Genomic DNA, 20,597 nt, shown 5'->3' on the forward strand with positions numbered 1-20,597 from the left:
GCTGGATTCCTTTTTTCATTTTAAGAGAGAGGACAGGACTGTTCATGATGCAGATTGGGTCTAGGAGCTGACATCAGCATTCAACTCCTATATACTTACCAGGCTCTGAGGAATGCCAGACTGCTGCACAGCCTGTAGAGTATCATTGATCCAGCTGTAATGGCAGGGGTGCTCTGGAGGAGGTCTCCTCAGCCTAAACACCACTGTGGTGTTGTGATAGGAAGCCAGTTTCAGAAGCTGCTCCAGGCTGCACACACTCTGGTTGGTAATCAGATCCTTCTCGTGTGGGGACAGCATGTGCACAGTCCAGAAGGGGTCACCCTGAAACACAGGGACAGAGGGGCACATTGTTCATTAAGTGTTTTCATTCAATTCTAGACACTAGTTTGTACTTCATGCAGGTTGAAGGTTAATTGACACACAAATAATGTTTTAATAAATTAGATTTATGTAGCGCTTTTCTAAATACTCAAAATGCTTTTGATGCACTAGTTGACAGGAGAGAATTGTTTAAAGTCATCATTGGATTGCAGTATTTAAAAGAAACTAAAGGAAGGGTCTCATGACTCAATGGGCTAATGACCCTTACCACAAAACACTGAACTACTCATAGCTGACACAAGGCTTAAAATAGTTAAATATTTCATCTCATCACCCCAGAACTACCTTGAGGAACCACTGTCCTGCATTGAGATGCTGCAGATCCGTCCAGTTGAAATAGGAAGCATCAATCGTCACTCTGTCTGGGAAAACCTTCTGTACATCTGTGGTCCTCTGCAGGGTGTGGTCATGCATCAGGAAAGGCACTCCATCCTCACTGGTGATCAAAAGACAAGTGGGGGGGGGGGGGGGGGGGGGGGGGGGGAAGAGGTTCAGCATGATGAAATGATTTAAAGGAAATCTATGACTCCTATGTTTGAAGTCCTGACTGAGTGCTCTTGGCATCAGTACACAATGATGGTTACAAAACTAATTTAAAAAAAATGGTTATAATCAACAGATATATAACGATCGCTTGGGCTGTCGTCAAGTCTACTTACTCAGCACAGTCAAAAGCTCACCTGTCAGCGGCTCGCACCAACCACACATTCAACCTTTTTAGAGTCTCTCTCTCTCTCTCTCTCTCTCTCTCTCTCCCCCTCTCTCTCTCTCTCTCTCTCCCCCTCTCTCTCTCTCTCTCTCTCTCCTCTCTCTCTCTCTCCCCCTCTCCCTCTCCCTCTCCATCACCCATCCTCTATAACTGTACATGCATCAGTAGACATGCACTCTCTCTATCCATCATAAACCATGGCCACTTCACTATCCATCCACCACCACCCTCACTTCCTCCCTCTTCCTCCAAGTGTGTCTCTGTGATTCTGTCAGCTCCCATTATTATATTAGAGGTATCATGCCTCCATCTAAAGCCTGCTGATAGACTGATCTGCTGCTGCATCACTGAAGCTTGTTCTCAGTTGCTGTAGCTCGGTCCTGTGATGCTAGAAAGTATACGAAGTATGTGTTTATTTACTCTTTTGATGTGATGTGAAATAATCCCATCCAGTCTTCTGTTTGTGGTCTGCACAAGTCTTACGACGCAGAGGAAAGTGCTCCGTTTCAAACGTGCTCTCCTTGTGATGTCACAGTGGGATTCTGGTAAAAAAAAAATATTCCCTCCCCTCCCCTGATATCTCCACCCATGGACTCCACCTCCAGCCTAGAACAACAATTTCACACAGGTCTGCCATTTTTATTGTTACTACAGAGGAGTGATGTCTACTGGGAAAACTCAGGGGGGGCTCATTACATTTAAAGAGACACACACACACACACACACCAAAACGGAGCGTTCTGAGAGAGCTGGTTTATACAGGGTCACAAAACTCCTCTGATGCTTGATTCATGTTATATTTTGACCAAAGCACAGCACAGATGTTTCATTTAGACCACAGGGGACTGTTTGAAAAGGTGGAGGAGGGGGATGCTATGTCCTCTTTAATACAAGAGGCCCAGTTTGACTGTGTATTCCCTTGATTATACTTATAGGTGTGTTTTGGGAGTTAACATAAATCAAACCAATCAGAGTGTCAGCACTCATTCCCATTAAGATCCAGGTGCGCCACTGTTATTTTCGGTGCAGATTTCAGTCTTTATTCTTAAATAGACCAAACTCCAACCGGCTCATTTGGTATCTCTCCTTTCATTTTGCCACTGAACACAGAACACTGTATGAAATACACCAGAATGAATTTATGTTTCATTGAAAATGCCCTCAACATCAGAAACGATCAGAAAGATGCTGTGAATATTTCTGCATGAGGCACAAAAGCGTACCCTTAATAATTATTAAAATCTCCAGAAATACCATCAGGATCTATGTAACTAATTCATGCATGCGTAACAGACACTGGGCTGTCTGTATTCATATCTGTGTGCTCCATTATGTGTGGCACTCAATATTATAAATCCAGCTCTCTGTTGCATGAGAGCATCTGAGTGTGTGCGCTTCAGCATGCATTTCTGTGTGTATTAGACAGGACGAGGAGAGCTAGGAAAGAAACAGAAACAAAGGCTTTCCGTCTCTCAGTTTTCTGTCACATTTAAGACTGAATGTATGAGCATGCACTGACATGAAACTGTGGCGTTTGTGTTCATCCTGTGTGTGTGCAACAGGCTCAGTGGAAGTGCACTGTGAACTCGCCAATGTGTGCCCATCTTTCTAAGGTGTGCTCGCAACAGACTTCAGACCCGGTTTTAGGTGGTCCATGGTTTAGTTAATCTTGGTGTCCTCAAAATAGGGCAAGCCAGCTTTACACACCTCATTTTAAAACAAACACACCCATGGAGGGTGTTTGTTTTAAAAATGTACTTAAAAAGCAAATTTCATGCAAGTACAAGTTATTTTGCTGCTTTGCTAAAGTGCTCATGATGGCTAGGCCGGGTCTTTGTAATTGAGCAATAAGTAAGGTCTTTTACCTGCTTTTTGTAACATAACAATAAGTAAGGTCTTTTACCTGCTTTTTGTAACATAACAATGAGTAAGGTCTTTTACCTGCTTTTTGTAACATAACAATAAGTAAGGTCTTTTACCTGCTTTTTGTAAAGTGTCTTGAGATAACACTTGTTATGAGTTGACGCCATACAAAATAAATTGAATTGAATTGAATTGAATAGAATGTAAACAACATGAGTGCACACCGTTAAAATAAAAATCAGGTAGAAAATACTTTTGAAAAAAGGCAATGCGCTGTGGGCCGAGACACTTGTGACTATATAAAAAAAAGGAATGCATAAAAGCAACATGGATGAATTTGATTAATGACATTCAGTCCACTCTGGGCTTTCACTACTGCTCATTTGCTCCAGATGTTTTTGGTAAACAAATGTTTCAAAAGGCAATAAAAAGAATCCAAACAGCAAGGAAGAATCCAGACGAGAGAGAAAAATAGTCTTTTGGCTTTGTCATTCTGCTGTATTGATTGAGAGAGAGAGAGAGAGAGAGAGAGAGAGAGAGAGAGAGAGAGAGAGAGAGAGAGAGAGAGAGAGAGAGAGAGAGAATGTACCTGATAGTGACATCAGCCTCAAACCCAGTGACGTTCATCTGCAGAGCTCGCTGGAAGGACCACAGTGTGTTCTCAGGAGCAAGCTTGGAACAAACAGAAACACATGAAAATACAAAAAAATTCAAAACACAAAAGAATGCATATCATCACCATGACCTGGTTTTAATCAATACCAAGCCAATAGACATTAATAACTAGAAAAGCTTCCTCCTATGAGTCAGTTACTGGGAACCATGTGATATGAATGACTCTGGAATCAATAAGAGTCCTTCTGGGAAACTGAGTTGAGTCCTGTGATTTTGTTTCTCTTGGCCTCTCAGGGGAACTCCTAATTTTAGATTCCACTGTGAATATCAGTCACTTCACACAGAAACCACAGACATCAGGTTGTTAGGGAAAATATGAGTAACTGTGATGAGTAATCAGTGTTCACCTTCGCTTTTTCTTCCAAGTGTTGGACAATCCCTGAATGAGTGTTAAGCCAAGTTCATAAAACCTTCGGCAGGTGACGTGTAGATGCAAGAACAGAAATCAAATATAAAAAGCTAAGTGTGCTTTGGTATGCATAAATCACATCTTTATGTTACATTTTGATACATTCTTCACAAACAGGCTCAAACAGGCTTTTTAATTCTCTCGGAGTATAAAAGAGACATCAGTGAATGTGATCAAAGCAGTCTTTCATGTGTTTGTCTTTCTAATCAATCTCCCATTTGTTTTGTCTTTGCCATGCAGAAGTCTGTAACTCCTGCGGAAAATATGTCACTGCTGTATATTAAACAGAGGGAGCTCCAGGCTTTCACTTTGTTATGCTTGTGGACTAGTTTCAGTTGTACAACAACAACAGGGTCACAAATAGACTAGAATAGCCTTGGGAAGGACGGGGAAAGAAAAACAGTTTTTTAACAAGGTAGACAAATATCCTGGAGGGAGGCAATTTTTCCTCTTTCACCTTCATTTTGGAAGAAAATAACCATGACCTGCAAGGGCTCCACATAATTTACAGTACTGAGATTTAGAGGTTTGACACTCTTTGGAACCATTATAAAGATGCTAAACGTATGTGCAGTGTTAAAGCATATGTAATATAAGTACTTGTAGGGGGTTTGTTTCATATTACTACATTTGGAGTGGATGATCGAGGTCATCTGACTCACCATGGGGGCTCCCTGGTGGCCAATGACATTAGGGCGTTGTTTGAGGGAGTTGCGGTCCATTATGCACGGGGAGGTGATGTAAAGAGGTACCACATAGAGTCCCAGTAACACAGTGAGATATAGCAGCATGACCACTACCTGAAACACTGAGAGGAGACAAGACAATAAGATCTTGAAACTGAAAAAATAGATAAACTCTTTCGATTAAGGTCAGCTCCTGAGTGGAAATGAGTAGACAACTGGTGTTACACACAGGAGACTGTACACACACACACACACACACACACACACACACACACACACACACACACACACACACACACACACACACACACACACACACACACACACACACACACACACACACACACACACACACACACACACACACACACACACACACACACACACACACACACACACACACACACACACACACACACACACACACACACACACACACACACACACACAGGTGAAATGACTTAGACAGTGAGCATAGAGAGTGCACAGCTTTATTAAAAACAAGGCAGTGAATCTGGGAAATAAAACATTGTATCATCATCTTACTGTGTTTATTTTCTCTAAGGACAAAAAAACACCCACAAAACCAGACTTAATCATAACCCTTTGGCAGCTCATCATCTCATACAGTACAAAGTTGTTCAAGGTAACTTCTGGAGACTTGTATAGATGCACACAGAGCAGAGGAACATATAGGTACTGCTATTTCCCCTGGTGGTAATATTTTCTTTCAGTCCAGACCAGTGTACTGGCCCGCACGTCTATTTTATTTTTCAATTTATTTGTGGCTGTGTCTGATTAAAATGGCTTAAAATAAGCTGCAAAGTCAGTAAAGTAGCTGTCATGCTCTCTGTGTTGTTCTCCGATTTGCAGACGCAGACTCGACTGCTCATCTCTTTATTTCTCTCTCTCTCTCTCGTCCGCCTGTTTGTAAACTGAGCACGCTTCATAATAACATTAAGCGTGCATGTGTTGTATTACGATTTTATGTACAAGAGGTAATCGTGCTTAGGCACGGATAGTCCTGTGCAGTGTGACCGCGGGCCGGCACAGGAATGGCGCAGCGGGGGGCCAATCGTGCTTGAGTACGGCACGGTACGGATGGCCAGTGTGACCGCGACCTGAGAGGGATTCTTTTTGAATGAGACTCCAGGATTTTATTGGTTATTGTTAAGGGACTCTTCTATATACCAGCGCTTTTTGCAGATTGGATAACAAAACAGATTACCCCCAGGTTTCTATATTTATAATAACTTTGTTAACAATTACACTAAGACTACTGCATAAGTGACACTGACCTCAAATTAAATTCAAACGTGTGCAATACTACATACACCCTTAAGAGAGAGTTAGAATAAACACAAAGAACTGCTATTCACCAAAATGAAAACTAATCAAAGTCTCCTGTCTGTAAAACACCACATGAGCCTGAAGGAATGTTATCTCTGACACCCTGGGAGGAGGTCCTGGCCTCTGTCAACATAGTGTTAATCATTTACCACTCTTTCTCTATTTGTATTTGTGTTTCTGTGTAGCATATGGTTACCACTGGTGAGGTACGGGTATGTTGTACTCTGTGTTGTAAATGTAAACATACTTGTTTTTTCTGAGCGGGCGACCTGTCCAGCCACAATCCAAGACAGTGCTGTTACTGCAGCAAGAGCCCCGATGTGCAGGAACGGCCCAGTAGCCTGGACAGACATAAAGAAAGTAGAGAAATAGAGAAAGTAGAGGTCATAAAGGCATGGTATATTTAAAGAATTTAAAGAAAAAAGGAATCAGGGCAGTAAAATCAGGGTTTAGGAAATAAGTTGTAGCAGGCAGGGAAAAAAACCCAAAACAAAGACAGAGAGGCATGGCATTAAAGACATTTTCTTTTGTCAAGACACAATAAAAACCATTATAATCATAAACATACCTCATTATATATTAAAGGTTTGTATAATTTCAATTGACAGTTTACTAACAGATCATTTGTAAAAACACAATCACTAAATAAATACATGTAATAAAGACACAAGCATAAACATGATGTTGATAAAGGAGCTTGATAAAGAGAATAGTTTCAGAAGGTTGCACAGTTATCTGAAAACATTCACACAAAGAAAGAAAGAAAGAGTCAATCTATAAAAACAGTTCATCATGAACCTCTCTAGGTCTGTATTTAGAAATAAAAGACCAACCCCCTGTGTAAGATAATGCTCAGTTTGGGCCTAAGCCTTAACCTAAATCAGAAGAGATGGCAAAGCATCAAAAGTGGATATGCTGCTTTCCTGTGTTTCAGTCTGCTGACCTGTAGGGAAATGGGGATGACGTCCCACTCTTGACCCCATGTTTGATTGACAGATATTACCCCAATGATGGTGGTGAGCAGAGCAGTAGCCACTCCTATCTGTGTGAACAGAGAGGGACAGATATAAGAGAGACTGTCACTATGGGTTAACACATGTACGCACCCACAGAATCACACGCACGCACGCACGCACGCACGCACGCACGCACGCACGCACGCACGCACGCACGCACGCACGCACCATAACCTCAAATAGCTTCCAGCTCTTTCACACCCCTAAGAGAGTTCGGTCCTTGTGTTTGGTTTGTTGATAACATTTAGTCATTTAATGGCCTTTCACAATCCTCCTGGGACAACACCATTTCAAACTGTAAGTTCAGGATGAGTTCAGCTGATCAGCAATGAATGAACACACATGCAGGCACCAAGCCTTCACATAAGAGTATAAACAACAGCTCCACATATACACAAACAGACACACACACACACAATACAAACAAAGACACAAATGGAAAAACTCTCCCACCCTTGTCTACCTTATAATTTTTACCAGCTAAACACACAATTATGCAACCAGATGACAATGACAGTTACCTTATGAAGCCAGTGCAAATTCAACTGTTGCCCAAGTGCAATGTGGCAAAGTGCTAAAACCTGGAACCAAAATAAAAATAAGACACACACACACACACACACACACACACACACACACACACACACACACACACACACACACACACACACACACACACACACACACACACACACACACACACACACACACACACACACACACACACACACACACACACACACACACACACACACACACACACACACACACACACACACACACACACACACACACACACACACACACACACACACACACACACACACACGTTACACTTTGAAGAACAAGTCTCTCAACATAAATGTTTATCAGTCAACACATGCAAACAATTCAAAATCTGCTGCTACTCACTACAACTATTAACTACATAATGATCGCATTATGTATAGAACCTCGATGGAGAATATTTGATGCAGCACTGACCATTAAAAATGCAATGTAGGTGAAGCCAGCAGCGGTGGTGGCCAGGATGGGAACAGTGCCATCACTCCACTCCCCGGAGCGGTTGTAGAGGAACCTGCAGGGACAAAAGAGTGAATGACATTTCACATGCTGGGAGCTCCCCTGCATTGTATAATTACTTACCGGTGATATTTTAGCTTTCTTCAAACCAAAAGGTGTCTTACTAGTTTTACAGCAATATTGTTGAGGAGGATATTAACGGCTGTGTCCAAATCTCACCATTCAAGGTTTAACCACAACACAGATTGGTTAAATGTTTTTTTTTTTTTTTTATAAATGTCATTCTCTCTCTCTCTACTCTTTATTCTGCCTGTCTCCTTCTACAATAAAGAAGGTAAAGAAAAACTCAATAAAGAAGATAGGATATTAATGGAAGTGTAAAAGCTTGTATCATTAAAGGCTTTATATGTGATTTTTTGATCCAGCAGATGTCGCCCTTGAGCACCAGCATGAAACCAAAACAACTTGCGCTGCATTGTTGTGTTAGCATGCTAATGCTAGCGATCTTTATTATGCTGGTATCTTCACACTGCATGTAAATTTACCTGAAATGAGCGTGATCTAGAAACACAGTTAAGCAGTGAGTACAGTATGTTATTCTTCTTTTCTCTAGTCCCTCAATTAAACAACTTTTATACACGAGGGGAGGAGTCAGCCGGCCGTCCTGACGATGTAAACAAAGTGAAGATAGGACTCTGAAAACTCTGAAAACATCACAGACAGTGGGACTCGGGTGTTACACCCATTGTAGACAGTCATGACTCACAGAGTTATTTTCAGAGGAGATACTTGATTTCTATTATATTTAAGTGTGAAAAATAGCATATAAAGCCTTTAAATCTATAAAATAGTTCTTGAAGAAAAGAGGAAGGCTAGTTCAAAAACAAATTCATGCTAAGTTAACACTTAAATGTGTTTATTTAAAGTCTTTGAATTAAAGGCAGGCACATATCAAGAACCCTTAAGCGTTAGCATTTCTTTTTTGTACTAAACTTACACAGATACAACAAAGACAGCAGACTCAGTGGACCAAGACACTTTAAATATGCCATAGGGAGATATGAGTTATTTAAACAGGTTGGGGTCAAACCATTCCTCCTCGTGTTTTATGGGGAACTTAACGTTCATTAGAAAGAGAGTAAGGCAACAACAAAGATACATACTGCTCCACTTATCACAATTCTTCTTTTCTGTAAACACTTGCATTTAGACATAATGTACACTGACACACAAAATGGTACGTTGTCAAGCTGCGGAGCAAAGACAAGTGCACATGTGTATTTAGATGTGACAGCTCAGTCCCATTGCACTAATTACTTTCAAAGCCTTATCAGTGATTCAGCTGGCACAGAGCCACAGCAGGATCACTTAGAGCAGATGCTACCAGGCCTTTGTGAATACATTTATACTGCGGGTGGACTGAAACTCTCCCTGCTGCTAAATCACTGGGACGCACAAGGGCAGATATGTCACTTACAGTGATTATATGCTCAACCCTCCAAAAAAGCAGGAAGGAAAGCAGAAAATGTGTACATGTTCTATCAAGGGGAGGCAAATGTCTGCTGACCAAAACTGACCTCCAGAGGTGAATGAACACTGGTGAGATTGCTGATGAAATTGGAATGGGTTGGCTGTTTGGGGATAAGAAAACAGTGGAGTGACAGGATACAATGGGGACTTAGATACTGTGAAGGAATGTGAGAAGAGACAGCGGATGGCAAAAGAGGACTATGAGAGGAGAAGGTTATAATGGTGTCAATGTAAGAGTAAGAGAGGGCGAGGGGGGCAAAGCTGGAGGGAAAGATGCGATTATGGGACAGAGGTGCAACCCTTTTGTCTAACAGCAATTACTCAAAGATGCCACACATTTATTTAGAACAATTGAATTCATTGTTGTCAAAAAAAAACTCTTGGAAAGATTGTGTCTCATTCAGGATACTAAAAGATTGCACATTCATATGTTTTCTTTTTGTTTTGAATGGTTTGTTATTAACTCCTTCTCTTCTTCTATTTTCTGAAAGTCAAGTGTTGCTGAATTTTAGTCTCATCTTTAGTATAGAAAAACAAATTGGTTTCCTTTAGTTGTAGTATGACCCAACGGATATGGAATTCTTGGGACCACTATGGAATTTTGGGGTTGACACCAAAATCGATATGGGGGGGGGGGGGGATCTGATTCAGATATACCGGCCATTGTCTTTCTTAGATCTATGTTCAATATGTACAGACAGAAAGATATAGATATACAAATTTATCATGTTGATCGCTCAAATGTGGATCAAACACTTTTGGAAAAGATATGTGATGAAGACAAGATGGTCACTCAACTGGAAAGTAACTCTGCATGTACGTGCATCACCGCCTGACACTCTGGAGCGTGATAATGCTTGTTCTAATCCATATAGCAAAATCTGCTGGTAACAGCCAGAAAGAGAACTGAAAGTGTAATACAATGATGCTCAAAATAAATCTTGTAATATCTGCGCAAAGCTGCGATAAAATTAGCCAATACCGATAGCCACTGGATAAGCTAATATCGGCCGGCTGATTAATCAGTTCGGCTCTAGTTACTGGAGAAATCGGCATCATGTTTATAAACAATCAAATAAAATACATTTATAGATTTAAACGTTTGATATGAAGCTTTTGGTAGCCCATTGTTTTTTGTCAAATAACCTTGTGGTCACATGAAAATTGCACGGGTTGACCCATTAACAGAATAAAAAACGTTGGGTGAGCCAATTCTGTTACATAATGGTATAATCTGCGGATGTCTGGGTGGTATCTGTTCGGATTAAGGCAGAGGACAGATTAAACTGATGATCCAGGAAATAAACAACAACAGACATAGATAGAAGTTATTTGCAGACAAAACAATACGGTTACCTGTATTTAGCCACAGTGTGACCTGAAATGAACCTTCAGCTCGGTCGTGTACTCACCAGTTGAACTCATTATAGTCGTTATGTGCCTCCCACCAGAAGTAGAACCAGACCAGCAGCAGAGAGAAGGTGAAGAGGAGGATGAGGGACCACAGCAACTCCCACTGTGCACGCAGACACACACAGTCACACACGGATGAATAAAAGCATTTCATTATTTTTGTGGATTCAACAGAATTGACTAAGAGGACAACATGAAGGATTGCTTAAATTCATTTAATGATAGTGATGCAAATGAGTGATCCCAATATGACAGTTAAGGCAGGACAGCTCTAAATGCCTTGGAAAAAGGGGATTATATTATTGAACGTCATTGGAAATGAAGCTTTAATTGTAAAACGTTTTTATAAATCAAAACAACTTTTCCAGAAGTTGAAGAGTTCATTAGAAGTAATATTCGTATTAGCTTCATTGGGAACATAGTGTCAACCTAACTGCACAGAGTATTCCCTAATTCACTTTGCTCATTATCCAGGAATTACTTTTAATAAAAGCAGACTCATTACTGTTCTCCTTTGGCGTACACTTCCATACCAGAGTAAATCTTAAATTGGTTATATCTTCAGATAAAAGAAATAGGAACACACTCAGGGGGATGAATCCATGCATACATAGTAATACCAAACTCAATATTTCTAAGCCTCCTTTAAACTCATCCATAATTTAAGTGAGACTTAAGAGAGGAACCTTATGACCCATAACAAAAGGAGAGATAATTGCTCTTTATTCAAAAGAATCCCAATGCACCAGAAATAGGGTGACCATACGTCCCGATTTGACCGGGAGCGTCCCATTTTTAAGCTCCGTGTCCCAAGTCCCCACAAATATCTCTAAAACACAAATATGTCCCAGTTTTGAACAAAACCAAAACAATACACCTTGCTTGCAATGTCATTGACAAGGCTCTTTCTATTTTAATAGAAAAACATCAATAATGCACCACGAGTCAAAGTTCAATACTGATTTGTCTTTCAAGTGTTAATCATTTTCTCAGTGTTTCAGATGTTGCCTAGCTGGCCAGGCTTATCATCTTACCTGCTCTTACCATCTCTATCTTACCTGCTGCGTAATCACAGTTAGGCTAGCTGTCATACTAAAAAAGGAAGTAAGTGTTTTTTACAGAGCTCCAGGAGAAAAGCTTCCTTATAAAACATACCTGGCTATGAATATGTGTGTTTCCCCTAGGTTTACAGCTTTGGGGGAGGGGAGGGGTGCGGGCAGACGGTTGCCGACACAAACACTTGAAGGAATCTTGGTGTTCATGCGTAACTTTTAATGACAGCTGTCCTGTTCAATCAGAAAGGTGTCCTTAAATGACTTCTTGAAAAAAAGAAGATTTTTTTATTTTTTTTTAATTAACTTGACCTTCCCCCCTAATATAATGGTAGGGGAAGCACTGAATATGTTACGTTTTGCACATACTGCAAGTGTCCATTTTCTGTCCCTCATGGTGGAAATGCTGACAAACAAAAGCGTAATGAAACGAGCAAACACCAATATTGGATACAGGCTGGAAATAGAACTAGTGTGATTAACATCAGTGAGGCAAACAGGGCTGACAACCAACTTAAAGAAGCTGCTCAGGAAGGCACCTTTACCTACCTCCTTGTGTGAGGAGGGTAGGTCACTAATCCTGGCCCAATGTATGCAAGCATCTTCATAAACAAAAAGTTAGTTGTCATAATTTAAACTGAATTAGCAAAACTGAGAAGCTAAAATTCACTGATTCCAGATTTTTCCATTTAAAAGGCTTTCCCTTGTTCTGCTTTACATCACTGTGAAGTGTATCTTCAGGGACGTAGACTGGTGGTTGGGCAAAACAAGTAACTTGAGGATGTGTCTTTAAGCTCCCAGAACCCAATACTCAGCAATGTTTTTATTACAACATATTAAGACATCATTTGTTAGTTTGTAGTTTAACCTCATGTGTCATGTTGACTGTAGAGTTAAGATGCTTCATCAATCTCAGCACATCAGCTTGACTGCACTATTGTTGTTCACCAAGAAGAGGGTAATTATGCCCTCGTCCAGCAGATCAGACAGGTAAGACAATCTCTCTGACCTGCTTGTATCTGGTCCCATTCCCAGAGTGCTACACACACTAAATGCTTAATATGGAAGTTTTGCATCATGAAACTATCAAAATCCTTATCCACATTAAAAGTAATGTCATGACCTCAAGCTTGTTTTAAAAGCTTTCCAGCATGCCAACGCTGAAACCCGGGGTCAGACTTAATAAGGAAATCAGGATGGCATCAAAAAAAGTGTTATTTTATTTCTGGGCATGGTTCTGTGGCATGATAGATTGGTTGTACTAAAAAGGCAAACAAGCCTGGGGAATGCTGATTGAATCCACTTTCATGTTTGGACACAGCTTCAGAAGTTTAAGTTTTATACAAACCTTCATTATGTAAGAATGTGCTTTTCTATCAGATACTATGGGCACCACATCATTCCAGCAGCAGGTGTCCGTTTCTTTACAAAATAGACTCGAAGAGATAAAATCAGTCTTTCCAGAAATAGAGAAAACAAATTGATAGTGTGGGCCTGTAAGTGTCTCTCTTGATTATTTTGACATCCAATGCAAAGGAAAACGTATTATTACAAAGGGTACAGCAAATCAATTGCAGAGATCTGGGTGTCTGTGGGAGGCAGCTTTGTCTGTGTGACAGGCTCCCTCTGCTCATTGATGACAGAGCAATGACCTTGGTTCCCATGGTACATAATGACTATCTGGAAACACCTGGGAGATCTAACCTTGCTCCTGAGAGAGGACATTGTTCACAACCTTCCCCACCCCCCATTACAGACCCTTTCTTTCTCTGTGGACTATGAAGCACGTGAGCTGAGACAAAACAAAAAAAAAAGCCATAATCATAGAATTTAATACACTGATCAGAAGTTCATGAGGATATCTAGAACCTTTTACTTTGTACTGGTGTGAACTAATACAGAGTATCAGATATAGAAAAAATGACGACAAAATAGTCTATCTTTTCAGCTCTGCTGTTTCCATGACCACTTTGCACAGGATAAAAACTTCATCTAAATGACCTATCTCAGTACTCTAAACACGGCACAAGGAAAATGAAAAGGGTACATATTGTAACAACCAGTTTACCAGCTCTTTGTTATGATGATATATATATATTTTTTTAACCGTAGGTCTTCTAACTTATAATATAATTTTAATTCACTGAAGCTTTAAGCACCTTGTTAGCTCTGTTTTTCTCTTCCTGTTTGCCAAGATAACTTAGCAGCTGATGAGCCCTAACAAGACTTGGCTTGCCTTGGTGACATCACATTCTGCATGGCTGACATTTTGTTAAGGCACAACTGAACCCATGCCTCAAACTGACGGGATCAGAAATGTCTAAAACCTCCGCAGTGTGTGAGAATCAAGTGTCTGAAGGGCAGTGTGTGTGCATGCTAACAATCATCTGTGCTTTGTTTCATTAATTACTCGCTCATCCCTTAGAGAACTCATAGGGCACAAAGGGGACAAAAAATACCTTGAAAGCTTTACAGCTTTGGAATTAGCTTATATTTGACTGGCTTTCTCACTAACCTGAGTAATGTATTAAGGACATGTGCAAAGTTAAGATTACATTCTTTTTAAATGGTGAACAAATTTTCCTCTTAGCCAAAAATCTTGAAATAAAGGTTAGAGGAGAATAAGTCTCATATAACAAACTCTGTTGTTTAATAGTATACAAATCAAGTGGATTCTGAAAAAAAAAATTAAAGCATGTAAACAAATATTTCAAAATAATAAACTACAGAAAAAAATCATTTTGTATTTTGCAAAGTAAAAAAAAAAAAACATTCTACATTGGCTATCAATACGAAGAGCTAAAAACTGTAGAAAAAAGAATGATACAAATATCAAACCGCTCCAGTGGTTTAACATCTGAAGGCAGTGTGGAAAGAAACAGCAGCACACGTTTGTCTTTGTTTAGAAACAGTGGAACGACTTTAATTAAAGCATGAAATAAAGTTGCATCCCTTAACGTCTCTTAAGAATGACCCCTGTGTAGGACAAGGAGCAGCAGTGCAATAACAGCCAACACTGTCCTTGCTAGACTGAAATGACACAATGATTAAAATTCAGCTCATTATGGTGAATGGCTCTCCCACTGTAGTTATAGTAGATAAATACGGATGTATAACATAAACTACATTTTGATTTCTTAGCTTTTGTGTATAGACTGCCAGGGGGCTTTTAGAGGAGAATGAAAGCTATTAGTATATTATTCTGTAAGGGTTACATAGATTTAACCAGCGTTCATTTGTACTTCTGTTGGGGTGAAGATGACTGCTTAACTTGGTTCTAGCATGGATAAACACAGTGTTGTATACTGCTGTGCTGCATCTCTTGCACAGCCCGTTGAAAATTTGCAAAATGCATTTGTTGTTGTTCAGAATTCACTGCATGAGCTGAAACTTGTTCTAAATGCAGATAAGACCAAGTGTATGTTGTTTACCAAATCAAAGACCAGCTCACAAAATGTACCTGTGGTGGTCACAGTTGAAGGAAAGCACAAAAAGGTTGTAAACTCTTACAAATACCTGATTATTTTGATAGTCGACTCCCAATGTTAAACCATATGCTGAGGCTAAAACTGGGTTTTTATTTTTCTTGTCTTGTTGCTGCAAGGTGTTTAAGACTACATGCACGCCTCCGCTCAGTGTATACATACACAGCATACCATGCATCCTTGAGGTTCATTAGAAACAGTAAAGCTCTGTCTCACCATTGTGAGTTGTACTCACGGGCATGGATAGCCTTCTCTGGAGACCCGTGGGCCCATACTGGTAAACCATTACATATAAGGCAATTCTTGGTCTGCTCCCACAATTTCTGTATGTTTTTATCTCACAGAAAAGTACAGGGTATTCTCTGGACCTCTTTATTCTCTCTGTCCCTAAGGCTCGGAGGGTTTTAAATCTAAAATGAAAGACTTGCAGGCAGATTCTTTAGGATGTCAATGTTTTAAACTCTACTGCTGGAACATCTGACTCTCAGCTTTGACTCAAAGATGGCTTCTCTTTTAATGCAAATTTGAGTATTTGTAAATTGCACTTTTTCTCCTTTTATGTCTACGTTTGTAACTTTGTGTGTTCTTTTCTGCTGACTGTCTTGGCCAGATCCCCCTGCGAAACAAGTTCCTTCATCTCAATGCATTTGACCAACAGGGGTCATCCTTATGTTCCCTCAGCCTTATATTACCTCTTTTCTATGAAAATCCAAATTAGGCCTTGTGTTCCCTCAGGCCAACATTCCCCCAGCATTAGACCTGGCCCACCTGGTTAAATAAAGTTTAAATAAGTAAATAAAAATCAGTTTACTTCATCTTTAAGCTCTGTTCAACAACTTTTCTTTGACACAGTGCAAACATGCCAAAACAAGTTAAGTTACTTACTCAAACACAAAAGAAAAATGTAAACTTGCTGTTTGTTTGTTTTTAAACAAAGCAAATAGCAATCTATGTAGGCTACTTTTATTTGCATCTGATTTGCAAGCCAAACTAGGAGCTGAGATGGAAACAATATGCAATGTTCTATGAAGGGATAAAATAATAAAAAAATAGGCCTACTGAAGATTAACAATAGGAAGCTTTGTTTTGCTAAGTTTTTGTGTAAATGTACAAGAAATCCTACAAAGATGTCCGTACTTAAATCTGACCCCAGGGACATTAGTAAACAGACCAAATGACATATAATGGATGTTGATGACAAGTGCAACAATGTGGATATTGTTGCACTTGTCATTCTGAGGAACTGAAGAGCTCTGGTAAAATAAGAGCATGTTTGGCTGTGTGAGTTTTCAAAGAATAAATGAAGAAACTGTTGTTGCAACATGTACAGTGAAATGCTGAAAGGGTGCAACGCATGCTTTTTCACTCTCATAGAACCGGGCCTGGATAGAGATAATATCTACTACAAAGACATCGAGTCAGAAACAAACTTAAACATGACTTTGTGTGCAAGTCAACCTCACAACTTATTTTATTTCAGCAGAGCAGTTTTTATGGGTCAGAAAAAAAAGACCAAACTGCTTTATTGTTTCACTTGTCGTGCTTCTTTCAGAACACAAGAATCTAACCTCACATGCATGTCTCTTGGCCTCTATCTCTGCAGGATTTAACACCAGTCTCTTGCCACATTCCTGAGCATATCCCGATAAGTCTGTGGCATTTCACACAGGGTGTGTGCCTCTTTTGAAGGCAGCTATACCACCAGAGTGACACACACACACAATATAGAACATTTTGTTATCACAGGAGGGTGGTCGAGAAAATTGATTATTATGACAAAAACATTCCTGAACTGTCATTTCCTCTGTTTATTTTAGACACATCTCCTTTTGGGGTGCAACTAGTAAATACAGTTATAAAACTGTAAATGTATTTAAAAAAAAACAAACAACATCAAACATTTTCTGAGTGTTTATGTAGAGAAATGTTAACTCAGCAGTAGAGATGCACCGACTGACCAGCTGAATCCATTTCTCTGTTGGTGTCAGATTTACACGAGCCGCATGTTTCATACCACGCACACAGTGACACAGACGCTAAAGTGGCAACCACACACACATATAAGCTATCATATTGGTAGTGTAAACATGCCCATCAGCAGAGGCTAAAAAATGTTGACCCACTGGAGCTTGTACACAGACAGAACACTTGTCCCTCTTGCCCAAAAGTACATCCGCTGCCAGTTTTCACTGTCCATACGTGTGTTCTGCCCCTCTCTCACTCTCTCTCTTGCCAGAGCTGAAGGTGTGCAGTGAACTTATAATATTATTTAATCAATATTTCCGTTATGTTCTTTGTCTATGGTGGGACACTCAATGATAAAATCTCAACATTTGAGCTTGTAAAAATACGTTTTACCTGCAATTTTGGACAGCTATTACCACAGAGTCACACGTTCAGTTCAACCATCAGTTGTCATTTCATACAGAACTGAGATTTGTCTGTCCTATAGATCCACAGAACTGAAAGAAACAGCGCGATCCACCGTGAATCCATGTCCGATGTTTTTTTTTTGGTCTGGTGAAAAATATATAGTATTCATTCCTAAGTTAATGCGAGTGCTCCATTGTTTAAATCATTGTAAATGCCCATCCCTAATGTAGGCACATCTAATCTGATTTATTAAAACCTGTCAGTCCCTCAGGAAAAACCAGTTGACTAATGCTTTGTGTTTTTGCAATCTGACCCAAAAAAAAACACAGGGAAAATAATTTATTTAGCAAGAAGCTCATTGAAAATAATTTAAATCACTGGTAAAAGAATCGCTGGTAATAAAAATAAATTATATATCAGAGGCTGCAAGATAAAGGGTCATTTTACAACATGTTTTTTATTATTATTAGTGTTGGGCCTACGTATTCATGTAACTTTATAGAGCAGTTACTGAAAGTTCTGGCAAACTGTGTATATTGATTTGTTCAATATTTCACAAACCAGGGCCAACAAAAATTAAAAGGTCAATGACAAATGAATGCAATTTTGCTTCTATTTTTGAAGCCTGTGTGTCTGAATGGTTTAGACTGGCTAAATGGAAATACTTTCAATTATTACTGAGAGGCCAGATCAGCTTGCAATGCCTGACGTGGGCTGTCTTCCTACAAAGCACCTTGAATACAGACAGAAGCAGCTTCACTAAGGCTCTCAGTCAACCTGAACGGCTCATTATAGCAAACAAAGATGAGAAAAAGGAGAGAAATGGGATGATCTACTCTGGATTATGAATGATCGTCAGCTGTTTCAACATGAGAACCCCAGTTCTCACGCTTCTGTGATTCGCTCAGATCCAGTTACATGTAGCTGATCTTGACTGGTTACAGTTTGTTTACTGGTATCATTAAAGATTCAGACTTATGTAACGTCACCTTGTCAAATGAAAGGCATGAATGGAAATACAGCTCTCTGCTGATAGAGATACAAGGCACATCAAAAAATCTGGATTCATTACTTATACTTGACAGCAAAAAACCAGGCTGGGCTTGTGTGTATTTACAATGAAGGTAGCACACATCAGCTTGTCTTGATCTGTCTTTGATTCTCTTGATCAGTATGTGTTGAAAAAAAACAATGTAGGGAACATCAGGTGAATGATGGCAGCCTGCACAGTGCATGTACCTGTTTCTTATGGTAAATGGTAAATGGACTTGAGCTTATATAGCGCTTTTCTAGTTTTCCGACTACTCAAAGCGCTTTTACACCACATGTCACACCTACACATTCACACACTGATGGTAGTGATCACTATGTAGTATCATCCATCAGAAGTAACTAATGCCATTCATACACCACCACTGAAGCAGCCGGAGCAATTCAGGGTTAAGTGTCCAAGGACACATCGGACATGTTGCTCAGCTGGGGATCGAACCCTCAACCTTCCGGTTGAGAGGCGACAACTCTACCAACTGAGCCTTATAGGGTCAAGACAAATGCATCCACCACCGTTTTATCTAAGCAAAAGATTAGCACCATGAACCAAGATTGCTGACTCGGCATTAACTTATCAGTTGTACTGCAAGACAATCACTTGCAACAGGAAACACACAGGTGTCCAGTTTCCTGTGAACAAGAGGGCAAAATCAATCTCCATTTAGCCCTGCTTTTTACATGATCCCAAAAAAGATCAATCATAATTGCCTCTTATGTTATTTATGTCTTCATTAGCCATACCCTCACTGTAACCCATAGCTAATGTAGGTTTAATACATGCTGTACATTTGCTTTAGTGTAAAAGTATTTTGTCTGTGTCCAAGGTTTCTGCCTGCATACAGTACGGCATGTAGGACTAAATCAAATATCAAACCGAGTGTTTGAGGGCATGAAAGTTCACACATGTGTTGTATGTTTGTTTGTTAAGTTTGTTGCAGCAACAAAACCTCTGTGTCCTTCCTAAATACAGAGTAGAGGAGATAAAGGGAAAGGTCGGAACAAGTTGCTGAGCCTGTGTAAGTAGTTATTCCTTATTTAAGTTAAAAGTACAGCAAGTTAGTGTTCTGGTGGTAGACTACAGGTACAAATGTATTAAAATTATCCTTTATTACGGCACTGCACTATGATAACATTTTCACCATATATATTATGTGTACCATAAGCTTATAAGAGCCAACTGTCATTACCTCTCAATGTCTTACAGACCTTCATTCCAAACCACGTAAAACCAGTTAACCCAAATACACTACTAACCACAGTTTAAAACATCATGCTTAACGTAAAGTAAAGGATCTGCTAAAGCGGGGGTTTTTGTTCTCACGCTCCAAAAAGGGGTCGGTGGTGCAACCTGCACAGAACCAACACAAAGCACCACCTGTGGTTCACCACCTGTATGCAATAGTCAAGAGACAGGCTATGCTAGCTTTGTAATGGTAGGAGGACAGGCCAGCAAAGCTTTATATTCACCAAAGAAACACGTGTACTGCGTTACACTGGAATGAATGATTAGCAAGTCGTTCAAGGTGACAGGTCAGTCTGCAGAACCTGCCAGAAAAACATGGGAGGCTAAAGTGTCAAACAT

At 39.9% G+C, this 20,597-nt stretch overlaps 1 protein-coding gene across 5 annotated transcripts in view; it reads right to left on the minus strand.

Moving 5' to 3' along the window:
• The window catches only part of gdpd5b (glycerophosphodiester phosphodiesterase domain containing 5b), a 44,426-nt gene that overhangs the window by 6,174 nt on the left and 17,655 nt on the right, over window positions 1-20,597 (minus strand). For 4 of the 5 annotated variants that reach the window (XR_002278308.3, XR_010667131.1, XM_020644590.3 and 1 more), the window contains exons 3-11: window positions 11,055-11,158; window positions 8,074-8,167; window positions 7,611-7,670; window positions 7,017-7,115; window positions 6,321-6,414; window positions 4,700-4,845; window positions 3,543-3,625; window positions 667-817; window positions 100-321 (exon numbers count right to left, since the gene is read on the minus strand). Coding sequence is in view for 3 of the 5 variants with exons in the window: in XM_020644590.3 (XP_020500246.1) it covers window positions 100-321; window positions 667-817; window positions 3,543-3,625; window positions 4,700-4,845; window positions 6,321-6,414; window positions 7,017-7,115; window positions 7,611-7,670; window positions 8,074-8,167; window positions 11,055-11,158 (1,053 nt within the window). In the remaining 2 variants the exon portion in view is untranslated. The remainder of the gene's footprint in view (window positions 1-99; window positions 322-666; window positions 818-3,542; window positions 3,626-4,699; window positions 4,846-6,320; window positions 6,415-7,016; window positions 7,116-7,610; window positions 7,671-8,073; window positions 8,168-11,054; window positions 11,159-20,597) is intronic. The other variant, XM_029279460.2, reaches the window with a different exon arrangement.

The sequence above is a fragment of the Labrus bergylta genome, chromosome 11 (genome assembly GCF_963930695.1).
Source record: "Labrus bergylta chromosome 11, fLabBer1.1, whole genome shotgun sequence".
NCBI classification, from domain to species: domain Eukaryota; kingdom Metazoa; phylum Chordata; class Actinopteri; order Labriformes; family Labridae; genus Labrus; species Labrus bergylta.